Source organism: Chlamydotis macqueenii, chromosome 14 (assembly GCF_036417535.1).
Source record: "Chlamydotis macqueenii isolate bChlMac1 chromosome 14, bChlMac1.mat, whole genome shotgun sequence".
In the NCBI taxonomy this organism is placed as follows: Eukaryota; Metazoa; Chordata; class Aves; order Otidiformes; family Otididae; genus Chlamydotis; species Chlamydotis macqueenii.
In genome coordinates, this window is record NC_141569.1 from 15,753,126 (window position 1) to 15,766,519 (window position 13,394).

Genomic DNA, 13,394 nt, shown 5'->3' on the forward strand with positions numbered 1-13,394 from the left:
CGATTTGGGCAGATAATCGATTTTATTAGGCGTTTTTCTGTACAGCCTGTTAGCATCACAGAGGAACGACTCCCCAGGGCCCCACCTGCGAGCCGCTCTTAGGCGTGCGCATGAAGCCAGGCCTATCAGTGGACTCAGCCTGGACGCAGAACTGCTCAAGCACAACGTCTGGGGAGTGAATTAGGGGCAGTTAATTGGCGCTGCGATCTCTGTACCCCTCCAGCCATTAGACCAGGCAATACTCAGGGCCTATTCGAGCCCCAGGGGAGGCGGCCCTGCTGCTCGCTGGCGGCCTCTGAACCCGGGCTCGCCGCTTGAACCCCTGCACCAGTCTGGGTCGCTAACCCACGCGGCCTCGGCCTCCTTTTAAGTCTCCCGCTACGAGGGGCGCGGGAAAGGCCAGGCCGAGGCGTGCGGGCCGGGTGGGTCGGGCTCTACTGCCCCCAGAGCTGCCGCCATGGCGGAGCGCGCCCGCCCCTCCAGGCGCTGGGCCTCCGCCCTTCCCTCCGTGCCTGTCAGGGCTCGGCTCTTCCCCTCGCCCCGCCTCCGCTAGGGGGCGGCCTTTTGCCCTACGCCCGCCCATTGTGCCGTACGTCTGACGTCACAGCGCGCCGGCGCCGCGAGAGGGAGAGCGAGGGAGGAGAGGAGGAGGAGGAGGCGGTTTCTCCGCGCTCGGTCGTGGCCGCCATTTTGTTTGAGTGCGCAGGGCGGACACGGGGCTCGCTCGCTCGCCTTTTTTTTCAGCTGTAAGTGGTGGAGGCGGCTTTCGTCCTCGGGCTCTTTTCTTCTTCTCTTTTTCCTCTTCCTCGTCCGTTTTCAGGGGGCCGAAGCAGCGGGGAAGCGGAGGGGGCGCAGAGGGTTGGGGGGGGGGGAGAGAGCGGGCTGCTCGCTCACCTCCGCGGCCTGGGGAGCAGGATAAGCGTGGAGCCCTTGCGTGAGGGGTTGATTAAGGAGGTGCTAGGGTGGGAGGAGGGATCCTGGGCATAAGACCCCCCTGGTCGGGGTTTCCCGTGGCGGAGAGGGCGTCGGCGGACGTGGGTGTGGGGGCTGGGGCGGGCAGAGCCGGGCCCTCGTGTGCGGTGGGTGCCCCGGGGGTGGCGGCCTGGCTCAGCCCGGCCTGTACGGAGGTGTCTGGCGCCGGCCCAGATGGCGACGGAGACGAGCCCTTCCTCCCCCCTACGGCTCCAGGAGCCTCCCGAGGGAAGATCGGCGGGGAAACGGGCTTCGTGGCCTTGGGTTGGGTTAGTGGGTGTTTTCTGTAGGACCTGCTCCTGCGTGTTTGTACCCCAGACGCTCAGGTCGGCCTGGCCCGGCGGACTTTAGTCATCTCAAAGAAGTAAGCCTTTGACCTCCTCCAATTCGTACAGCTTGCCAAGTTTTCGAGGAGAGACATTTAGAAATTGCTGTGTAGGCAGCTTATAGCAGGACTTTTGTGGCCTTCCTGAGGCGCTTTATACATGGATCTTTTCCAAAAGGTCCGTGGCTCCTATTTGAGAAACCTTATGGCAAAATGTGGGAGTGAAAACGGTCTGTGCTATGGATTAGGACCACATGCTATAGGAATGCATATGTTCATGTCAGCTGTCAGTATTACGTAAGTGAAGTGCTTCGGTGCATAAATTTAGAGGGAGTCCATAGTAGTAAAAAAATCTTAAGGTGGCTCCAGCTGTAAAGTGGATTGTGACCAGTTCGGGCCTCGCACAGACCGGTTCTAACCATTTCCTCCCCATTTGCATTTACTTGGCTCCTTTGGGGACAGAATTTGCAACTTCCGTCTTAATTCCACTGATTCTGTGTGCGCTTGAGCGTAGTTAAGCAGCAGTTACTCTTCAGCTAAATCTTTTATCCAGTTTTCTGTGTCAAATATCCATTCTTCCACCCCCACCCCCAACAGTACACTTTAGTGGTGATTTTCTTTAGATAATTTGTCCACTGTGGAGCCTTAATACAGCCTGCCTTCTGCCAAATGCGGAAGGAGAAAAGGAAAAAAAAAATGGCGATCATAAGTAAAATCCTCAGCTGAAACCTGAGTGTGTTTCATAATTGGACTTAAGTAGAGGAAAATGGCTTTGGAGCTGGGTAAGAAGAGAAGAAATTCAGACTTGTAAATGAAGCATTAATCGGTTTTACTTTTTTCTTGAATCTTTCAGGTGTTTTTGTTCGTGGTTCAATACATTAGTATTTTTTTCATAGTAATGTATCATAAGTGAATAAGATTTTTGCGAGACCTACATCATGACTGACTCAAAGGGTACCAGTCACTTGTTTTTGCACAGTTTGTTACTCTGTTTGCATTATATTTGTATTTTAAAAACAGATTTCTGTAAAAAAAAAAAAACAAACATTGGTGCAGGTGTATATTGTGCTAGTTTTTTTTTTTAGTTACCAGCCTATCACAAAGACTCTAAGTATCAGGAAACCTCTTTCTCAGAACAGGCTTGCCATTTACATGTTCTAAAAGTTTTGTTCTTAATGCCTGCAGTTGGTTTACAGGCAACCAATGTTGTTCTGTGTAAATTTACACAACCATAGTTTTTTTTTTTAGTGCTATGTTAGTTTCTAAGCTACTTTTCTTTCTGTCACCACTAACTAGGGAAAATTTTTCTTGTCCTGTGTTAGTTCATTCTTCAGAATATACTGAAATAGATACGCAGCGTATCTTATTTTCAAAAACTCCTGTCAAAGAAGAGTAAACAAATAATGGTTGGGTTTGTTATACTTTTAATTCTACAGCTGTGCTTTACTTTTTTTTTTTTTTTTTCCAGTTGTGCATGTACCTGTTTGAACAAAGAATTCCTGCATATAACATCCAGCAACGGAAGCTGGTGGGTTTTGTCTTTAGCGAATCAGCTGAATTGTAAAACGCTCACATCCTTGCGTGCTAATAGGGTTCAAAAGTTGCAAGTTGGCACATAGTACTACAGAGCTGTGTGTCGATACGTTGGAGTTCACTGTGATTGTTGCTAAAACTTTAAAAAGTGTCTGTTCAATAGCAATCTGTAAACAGATTTGTAAGATAAGTTTCTAGACTGATTGTACGTACTTTACTTTTCTGTAGTAAATTAGGTACAGTGCAGTATGAGCAACTAAATCTAGGTTTTGTCTGAGAGGATGTCTGAAGATTAAGGTCTCTTTCCAACAGAAGACTTGAAGGAAATGATTCCATTTAGTCACTTGAGAGTTTATTTAAATCAGGCTTTAATGACATGTTTGAAGCTATTAAGTGAAGATGAGTTGGCCTATTTAATCTTAATTTGTGTTTTGTAACAGTGTTACAGTGTTATGATGAGAAAGCTATGTCTGCTTGCCAAACCAAAATTCTATGTGGGGGAAGCTGAGGAAAAAGAATTATTTGAGGAAATGGTTATTTCTAGTTCTGTCATAGTTGATCATACTACAGCAGTTGACTTGAATCTACAAATATCAGTGTAATGCTTTTGTCTTTTATGTGTTTGTGTTGATTTGTTTTTGTTCAGTGGCAGATGAGGCATTCAAAGCAATCTCATTGTCCTGAATGGGAGGACAGGAAGAGCTGGGATCAAAGAAAGCACAGCAGCAGCCGTAAACGCAGGAAAAGGTCCCACAGCAGTGGACAAGAAAGCAAGCACTATAAACCAGATCACTTTTCAGAAAGGTATAAGACTGAATTGAGTAGCACTACTGTTTCTTGTCATGTCTAAAACAAAATGTTCTCTGGATGAAAGTGTTTGAGTGCCCAAAGCTGGTGATTCCTCAAGGTTTGACTCACTTAAGCTTAAGAGGTGGTTGGTTTTGTTAACACAGTACCTGAACCATTAACTAGAAATTATTTAATAAAGCAATTAAATGTTACTAGTTTGTTTCACTGTTGTCAGTTAAATGTTGGTAATGAATAAGTCCAATATTAAATTTCAAGTTAAAAGTATGCCTTTTCATTTACTTAATGTGAAGAAAAGGAAGAGGTTTGTTTAATCATTCAGTACAGTGGTAAGTATGAGTTTGTCTTACTAATTTGGAGGTGCGTTGGTTTTTCTCCCACACTGCTTTCACTGGAAAGATGTGTTTTTCTGGTTGGTTGTTTTTCCTTGAGAAGAAGATCCCATGGAATTCTTTTAAGAGCTCATACTCACGCTTATAAGAAAAATGCTACTTCTCTCAGTCTCTAGGTTTTATTTTTCTTTTTTAACATTTTGAGCTTTGAAAGCATAGAATGGGATTATTGCTGTATTGAGTGTCTTATCCTGTGACTTTGCAGGTTGTAATTGAGTTGCTCAATATGTTTTCGGAAGGATTTCTCCTTTTTGAGTCTGAGTTTATTTACGGCGCAAACTGTGGATGGATTATATGTTCATGTGGATGCCTGCTATGTAGTTGAGACTGACAGTGTTGTTAGATGCCTAATAAAGTAACATCAAAAGATCAAAAGCTCCGCTATTTTTGGGGAGGGAATTGGTTAGAAAACGTTCTTGGTGTAAAGACAGATACTATGTAACTCTGTAACTGAGCTCAAGACACTTATCTTGTTGGAACCTCAAGTTTTTGAAGTGGAGAACATTCACTTAAAATATATTTTCAGTCATTATTTGGACGATAGAGCCATAAATGAAAGAGACCATCATGACCGGAGATATGTTGAGGAATACAGAAATGACTTCTGTGAAGTATATGACCACAGGCATTATCACAGAGACTATGAAAAGAGTCACCATCATCACTATAGCAAATCCTCTGGTCGGAGCAGGAAAAGTAGTCATAAAAGGAAGCATAAGAGACATCATTGCTCCAGTCACCAATCGCATTCGGTATGAGTAATTTTTAACTTTATTAATAATAGAATTAGTGTAATGAACTTCTTAAGTGAGTGCTAGAACTTCAGTTCCTGGTCACAGTAATTTAAGAAATACCGTATTATTTAAAAAGGATTTGTAGTTCAGTCTGTTTGTGAGCATATGAATATGTTCTTACTTGAGACTTTTGTAAAGGTGTCGGGCGGGGGGTGGTATTATCATCAGTAGGTGGCCAGTAGTTAAGATCACTGAGGTTAATCTGAAAAATGTTATCTCAAAATTGAAAACAGGTAACTACCCTATTTCAAAGTACAGTTGTCACTTTTAAGTTTTACAGAATAGTGAACTATGTATTTTCAGGTAAACTGAGTTGCCATACATCCTGTTCCTAAAAGTAATTGAAGTGACATGCGTTTTTAGTGTACGCTTGATTGGAACTATGAAACGTGCATGTCTGCTAAATTGATAAGAACAAGATTTACAGTTCTACACCTGATTTCAGAAAACTTTGATAAGCCATGTACCTGGCTAATGGCAGCTCATGTCCTACTGAAGATGGGAGAAGTTTGCTGCTTGCCTTCTTTGAAGGCATGCTCTTTGGATTTCTCAATATTGGCATGGCCCCCTGATACATCTTCAGCTCCAGATGTTTCATGTCACGTTTCTGCAGTAGAAAGCAGCAAGTTGTATTAGATTATACAATGCAAATTAAGGACTTCAGAATAATTTTTCTTCTCTCTCTAAACATGAGGGAAGTAAAATGACTTGATTTTTTAAAAAAAATGTTTAGATTATATAAAGTGTATGTTTTAAAAATAGGAACATTTCGCCTGACTAAGTTTAGATATGTAAGTAAATACTGCTTTTTGCTATTTGCTAGTAAGTTATTAGAAATAGTAATGTTGCATTTTTAATCTGTCTTCAGTTAAGCCACTGTTTGAGAGACAAAATTGTGTTGTTTTTTCTGTTGCTTTATCACTTTAAGTATTTATCTGAAAATCTGTTCCTTGCCATGTTTTTCTTCTGTAACATAAACTGTGCCCTGTGAATTTCTGGGGACTGAATTTGAAATTGCTCCTGCCAACTGTTCGTGGCCTGGTGTGTAACTGAATGCCTGAATATCTCCCCGCTGAATGAATTGCGTATTCTGCCCTGAATTCACTCTGATATATTGATTGGCTGGACGATCTTGGTGCCGTTTCCAGAAGAGTCACCGAAGGAAAAGATCCAGGAGTGTAGAGGATGATGAGGAGGGTCACCTGATCTGTGAAAGTGGAGACGTTCTAAGAGCAAGATGTATAGAACATTTTTCAACACTTTTTAAAAACTTTTCAGCAAAAAATCTGTTTAGAATAGTATGTCAGAGGAGGGGGGCTAAAGAAATCTTCATTGCTCTTTTTGTTCTGTTTTTTTTGTGCTTTTTTGTTTTTTTGCATATCTTCTTTTCTGTAGAATTTAAATACTGTGTTCAAAAAGTTCCAATTAGTAAATGAACTTGAATCTTGAGATTAGAACAAGAGATAGTTTTTTGGCTAACTGTTTTCATGACACCTGTCCAATAAAATAATGCATTCAGATGCTGAGATTTAAAGTAATTATGCATTTGTAATGGCACATTTTAAAATCTACATTAATAATGTTAATTCTTGTTAAGTAGTTTTATAATTCTAACTTGTCTTTGTTCTTTTTAGATGAAATTGTTGCAACTTTAGGAGAAGGAGCTTTTGGAAAAGTAGTGGAGTGCATAGATCATGATATGTAAGTGTTGGTTACCTTAATAAGCAGATCTCATGACAAAGGACACTGCTTAGCTCAGGAATTAAAGCTGAGGAACATTTTCTTTAAAAGAATGTCATAGTTCAAATAGTTTCTTTCAAGAATAAACATTTTTATAATTGCACTTTTCCCTGTACAAGCTGTATAACCACATGGTGCAAACTACTGATTACTAAGTAGATGTCATCTGTCCTTTTTAAAGAGGGAGAAGTGTGTTTTGCTTCACTATGTTTTTCTGTTGGTTCTGCAGTGCTTTTGCTGTAACTAGAGAATGTGAGGGTATGTGAAGAGTACAGAATTGATTTGGGAGACTGACTTTTAGAACATGATACAGTGAAATGCTGATAAAGTAGTTTTAGTTCTTCGTAAGAGCAATTGCTTGGAGTTGGTGGAGCTGGACACTTATTTTGTGGGTCTCCATAATCAGAATTGTCCTTTAAAGTTTTTGTGAATGCACAGTACTCCAGTATCCAGTCTCGTTTTGATGGAATGGTTACTTCCATGTGATGGCATGTTTGGTGGTGGAGAAGAATATTGTTGTATTTCCACTACTTCTGTATGTGCTAGAGTTTTTAGACAGTAAAACTCGGATTATTTTAACCATATGCTTTATACCTGTAATTCTGTGATATGGTTCTAGTATTTTTTTCCTCTACCTTTGGTGTTGTGGGGGCAGACAGTATTTCTAAGTCATTAGAATCTAAATAGCTCTACAGAGACAATTAAAAATTGTCTAAGAGTGAATGGGGTAGAAAGAACTATGTGTGTCTGTGTTCCATTTAAGTAACAGCCTTACAATTTGAACGTTAACACTGAGTGCAGGTCAGTTTTTACTAGTACAAAATACTCAGAATCTGAACTTCGGAAGTTATTCATTTCCCCTGGTTCAGTAGGAGCACTGGAAAAGAGCCAGAGCAAGTTGTGCAAGTTGCAGGAAAAAATGTCGAATTTTTGCAGTACTTTCCTCAAATGAGAACTTTGCTAGTTTTTTTTTTTTTAATCATCTGGCAGGTGGATTCCTGATGTTTATTCTACCTTAGATGAGATAATAAGACTGAGAAGTAGTTAATGTAGCAAATACTATGAGTATTTGACAAAGGAAAGAACGGTATTAGATTTATTTATAAGAAGAGTTCTAGTTAAGTGCAGTGTGCTTAGGTCAAACTCCCCTAATCTAACTCGTAATTCTCTATCACTTGTAATCTCCCTGAATTTTACTAAAATTGAACTGCTTTGGAGTTTAACAATAGGTGTTTAACAATAATTGATGCAGTTTGTGATGCTTTACTTTCTTTTAAAGGAGAGGAATGCATGTAGCAGTTAAAATTGTGAAAAATGTTGGTAGATACCGGGAAGCAGCCCGTTCAGAAATACAGGTGTTGGAACACTTAAACACCATGGATCCAAGCAGCACTTTGTAAGTATAAAATTAGAATAGTCAGCATACTGAGGATTTGTGTAAGACAATTATTCAGTAAATTGAGTTTTGTTTTGGTTTTTTTTTTTCCTTTTCTAAGCCGCTGTGTCCAAATGCTGGAATGGTTTGATCATCATGGCCATGTTTGCATTGTTTTTGAGCTACTGGGACTTAGTACTTATGACTTTATTAAGGAAAACAGCTTTCTGCCATTTCATATTAATGACATTAGAAATATGGCTTACCAGATTTGCCAGTCTATAAACTGTAAGTAAATCTCAATATTCTTATCAAAGATGATATCTTTTTTTTTTTTCCTTTAGGAATTAATGTATTAATTATGGAATACTGTTCTTTTTTTTCCTTGTAGTTTTACACCATAATAAACTAACTCATACAGATTTGAAGCCTGAAAATATCTTGTTTGTGGAGTCTGATTACATAGTGAAGTACAATGCCAAAATGGTAAGTTTGTTCTTTATTTCTCCTAACTTGAATTGGGCTGCAACTTTACACGTAGAAAGATCGAGTGATGAAGTTGTTTCTTCGGGATTTTTTTGTGCTCTTTGAGATCTACTCACTTTCTGCTAAGCGAGTTAACTTTGCTCTGATTCAAACTGAACTGTTTCACCTGATGACTAGTTAAGCTCTTTGCTGTTTAATGAAGTTCTGGCATTCATAGAGAGCATTCTGTTAATGGCTTTGAATATAGACAGGTTTTTTCCTTCACACTTCTTAGGCCATTTGAATCCCTTTCTTTAAACCACCCCTCTGTTTTGAGAGGAATGTCAGATTTTGCTTTCTGTCTGATTACCCTGGAATCTGAAGTGCCTGACAGTTTTGCTTAGTAGCTAAGATGAATTTTCAGTTTGTCATTGACGTGACATGTTGATCATGGGGCTGTGTTATAATTGATGTGGGTCCTGAATAGGACTACTCTCCACCAACGCTTCCTTTTAAACGTAAGGAAACAGTAAGACACAATGTTAGGGTGAGAACTTACCTGCACAAATCACTTCTAGCACTGGCAGAAGTGCAAGTTTCTTTTTATGTCGCTGCTCTTTTTTCACAGTGTAAAACCTTATTCGAGACAGAAAAGCAATATGGCCTTCACTGCCTCTAGTTTATGCATAAGACTTGATTTTATTTTTTTTTTTATTTTAGAGCTAAAATTATATAAGTAAATTTATACACCAATGGACGGAAAAGTCGAGACAGAGATAACTAACTGAAGTTAATTTGAAGGTTAACAAAAGAGGAAAGAAGCTCTGTTACTGTGGGAAATGTCTTTACTCAGCTGGTTTGAGTATTCAGATTAAATCACTTTGTTACCAGCTCCTCTTTCTTGGAGCTTGAGCTGAATAGGAATTGATGTATTTTTAAGGAGTGTTTTGTTACACAGGTTTCATTTTTAGTGTTCTGTGTTAACTGCTGTTTTGAAGATAAAGATAGTGTGATTAGTATGTTTTGCCTAAGCATGCTTTTAAAAATACTAACAGCATTTTAATTTTCTTGCAGAAGCGAGATGAACGCACTTTAAAAAACACCGACATCAAAGTCGTTGATTTTGGAAGTGCAACTTTTGATGATGAGCATCATAGCACATTAGTGTCTACAAGACATTACAGAGCTCCTGAGGTTATCTTAGGTCAGTAAAGACTTTAAAATCTTCTGACAGTTAATTACAGTTCATTTGGATATCTTTATTTCATAGACCACAGCAGTTGCTTGTGGTTCTAATAATTCAGTCATCTCACAGATGGTGATGTTAGAATTCTTGAGAGTAAACAGTAAAAGAAATACTACTAAAAATGGAAATCCAGATGTTCCTCTCCCACTGAAGTCTGAGGAGAGATGTGGAGGAGAAGATGGGCATCAGTAAATGCATGGAAACCGGGCACGTGCTTTATGAATTGTGAGTTTTGAGAATATATTAAAAAGTAAAACAAACTTTGCCTGTTTTGCAGCACTGGGATGGTCGCAGCCTTGTGATGTTTGGAGTATTGGTTGTATTCTAATTGAGTATTATCTAGGATTTACCGTGTTTCAGGTATGTACATAAAGTTAAATTGAATGTTTTTGTTACAGGCTACTGGGTTTGATCTTGAAATGACATGTACTTAACTGTTACTGTAAAAGGCATAACCTCACAGGCTTTTCATATGTATGAGATTGTCAAGATGGCATGCATATCTGAAACTGTCATGTCTTGGATAGCGCCTTCAGACTATTTAAAACCATCTCCTCTGGCTTTTTGGATGATGAAGCCTGTCTAGAGTCTGAAGATACTGCTGGAATTAGGAGTAAAGAAAACGTATTTGTACAAAACTTGGTTTATGAACTCTGTTCAGGGGCCACCTCTAACAGTAGGAGGTGTTATATAACAAGCTGCTTTGCATAATCTGTTTTTAATAATTTAAGGTGATGACATATAAAAGATACTGTGATGGTACTCCGGCACCAGCTTGCTTGTAGATGAGTGTTCTTACCAAGTGGCTGAGAATAGAAAAATGTGTTAAGTGCATTCATTGCTTTTTCCACACAGACACATGATAGTAAAGAACACTTGGCAATGATGGAAAGAATACTAGGGCCTCTGCCAGCTCACATGATCAAGAAATCCAGGTAAGTTCATTATAGGAATATGCCTATATATGCCTAATATTTTCCTATCACAAGAGAAATTTTAAAGTTTCCATTGTTAGCTGTGAGCTTCCTAAGAGAACAAAGAGAATTCCAAGCTTCTTGTTACCTGTTAATCTGTTGCAAGAAATTGTGTCAGATTTAGTTGAATTAAATAGTTGACCGTAGTCCTCTCTTCTGGTTTTAGTCTGACTTGGCAGCAACCAAAATGCCAGCCTCTTGAAGAGTAACTGAGTATGAATGTTCTTAAGTCTTTAAAGCTAAGTTTGGTATGGTCACCAGAATAGTGTTAGAGACGCGTTTTTTTGTAAACTGTGAGAATAAAGAACCTGCTGTCATCAGAAGATTTATATTGAGAGGGAAAAAGTCCTGTTTTCCTAATAGAGCGGCCAGCCTCTCCCACTGTCCCTTCATATCCCTCACACGTGCACTTCAGTGATGTTTCTCTTCCTCAAAGACAACTACATGCAGCAGGAGTTTCCCATTTCCATTGCAAGGAGATGCAGCCAGCACAGGGTTCTCCCCTAAGCCTTATATGTCCAAAATCCAGAGCACATGAGATTTGATGGTCCATGCTGTTTCTGAAATAAGTTGTCCTCTTGCCAGCCAATCTAGTTAATTATTTAACTCATGTTACAGTAGAATTCAAATAATTCTAGGTTTGGTAATGTATTTAGTTTATTACAGTTGCCCAGCTGATTCACAATGCATTTTGAAAAATGAGAAAAAACTTAAAAAGCTGCAGTTGGAATACATTCAAATAGTATTTAAAAAAATAAGATGCTACTTACGATGTGATGCTGAGGTGTGGATTTGTCGGAACTGTATTTGCGCTGGTAGTCTCAGGTATTTGCAGCACGCTTTTAAAAGATGTCTGGGAATATCTGATTGTGGTAAATAGTTGCTAACCACTTGAACTCTGCAGATTTTCTAAGAAATGTTTTTTAAAAGTTGGTAGATTGACAAAGTGTCTTTTGTTTGTTACTAGCAGATGAGACCATGTTGTTCTCTTGGAACACATTAAAGGGTCCATCTTTTTAAATGTCAGTGGAAAATGTTTTCAGTGGCTTTTTTGTTGATTGGAATGCTGGAGGGCCTGTTTTCTAAATACTGTGATAATATAAAAGCAACAAATCTCTGAACAAATAGTAGCTAAAAGAGATGTTAGCTCACAGATGCTCTTACGATGTTTCAAAACTTCTTAGGAAAGCATGTTGTTTGCTTTATGTGCTAGCACTGTCTTAAAATGATTTTCTTTGTAATGCAGAAAGCATTATTTTCACCATGACCAGTTGGACTGGGATGAACACAGTTCTGCAGGACGATATGTTAGGAGACGCTGTAAGCCTTTAAAGGTAGGAGACGAGATTTTTATTATTTTGTTAGATATGCATTTGTGAAAGGTCTCTCTAAAATGCTTCCTTTTTTTTTTTTTTTTCCTCTCAGGAGTTCATGCATTGCCAAGACACAGATCATCAAAATCTGTTTGACCTTGTTCGCAGGATGCTGGAATATGATCCCGCCAAAAGAATTACTCTTGATGAAGCCTTGCAGCATCCTTTTTTTGAACCAATAAATAAATAAATTCAAAGATCTTTTATGCTTCTCCAAGGAGATTTCCTAGACTGTGTCAGTCAACAGAGGTTGCATGAAACTTTTGTAAGCTTTAAATTATTTTGTACAGTTAAGTCTGTAAATATTCACATATGTTTTGTAAAACTGTTATGTTTACCTTGTTGAACAGTTGTAGTCTTATGGGTATCAAAGTGAAAAATAAAAGTTTCATTTTTGAAAATTGCTTTTTCTTTGAAACTGTACTCTCCTTTTATGGGGGGGTGGGGCTAGTTAGGCATCTGACTTGAGGTGAGGAGTCTATGGGCTAGCTGAGTTTTGAAAACATTAAATGATTCAACTATCTTCCTTTCATTAGTCATAAAAGATTTGAAGGGTGAAGGCTACCTAATCAGGCTGTATAATACAGAATGCAGAGAAGTAGTGCGTGCCACAGAATTGTGGCGTATTTAAGCCCTTCTCTTGCAGTAGTAACAAGATCATCCTGAAGTGTTCAAATACATATTTCTGTGGCACTTGATCTGTAGCTACTGATAAATTAAGTAACCTTGGCAACCGAGAAACACTGTCATCAGACTCTAATCATAGGAAGGAGGAGGACAGGTTCTCAGTTGCGCCTGACTTCAAATTTTGTGCTTGCTGCCGAAGTCCTAATGCACAGTAAGATTTTTAACTGGTGCCCTTGTTCCACCGATGTGGAGGAGGTTTAATTTGCGAGAGGCTCCAGACGTGCATATCTCTGGCTTTGGGGGCAGAATATAGCTGGGACGAGGCGTTGAAGCTTATCTTCTGTAACCAGGGCCACCTCCTGTGTGTGGTTACAGCTCATAATAGACACCTTCCTTCCTAGGGTCCTGATGTTTCACCTCATTGTTTCTTCCCTGGGTGACAGACAAACGTCACAGCTGGTACCATCCAGGTCAGCTCGGCAGGACTGCGGAGCACAGGAGTGAATTCCTTCCTTTGCTTCTTCCCAGCGCACGTTCCATCCCACACCTTCCGAGGCAACACAAGGATTTGGCTAAGCATATCAGTTAAGCGATGCAAATCAAAGGCAGATGGAGGGAAGTTTGTATGCTGCTGTAACTATAAAACTGTAACTATGAAACAGTTCTATCAAAATTAGAAAGGGACTGATTGTGTCCTCTTGCTTCAGGGCTACTCTAGCCTTTGTCAATGTAGTTACTAGAATGGATTGCACTTGCTAAAGGAGGTACAGG

At 39.7% G+C, this 13,394-nt stretch overlaps 1 protein-coding gene across 4 annotated transcripts; it reads left to right on the forward strand.

Moving 5' to 3' along the window:
- The first annotated feature begins 625 nt into the window (after window positions 1-625).
- Window positions 626-12,400, forward strand: CLK4 (CDC like kinase 4). 4 transcript variants are annotated; one of them, XM_086758685.1, is made up of 14 exons: window positions 626-750; window positions 2,766-2,825; window positions 3,477-3,634; window positions 4,556-4,781; window positions 5,972-6,062; window positions 6,458-6,524; window positions 7,843-7,959; window positions 8,060-8,226; window positions 8,330-8,424; window positions 9,478-9,607; window positions 9,927-10,009; window positions 10,505-10,584; window positions 11,870-11,957; window positions 12,049-12,400. In XM_086758685.1, exons 2-14 carry the CDS (start codon window positions 2,772-2,774, stop codon window positions 12,184-12,186), a joined length of 1,494 nt encoding a protein of 497 aa, XP_086614811.1. In that variant the 5' UTR covers window positions 626-750; window positions 2,766-2,771; the 3' UTR covers window positions 12,187-12,400. The 4 variants fall into 4 exon arrangements, with proteins under 4 accessions (XP_086614811.1, XP_086614814.1, XP_086614812.1 ...); XM_086758688.1 differs by having other exon boundaries at window positions 3,483-3,634; XM_086758686.1 differs by lacking the exon at window positions 626-750 and adding an exon at window positions 1,582-1,594.
- The last annotated feature ends 994 nt before the right edge of the window (window positions 12,401-13,394 follow it).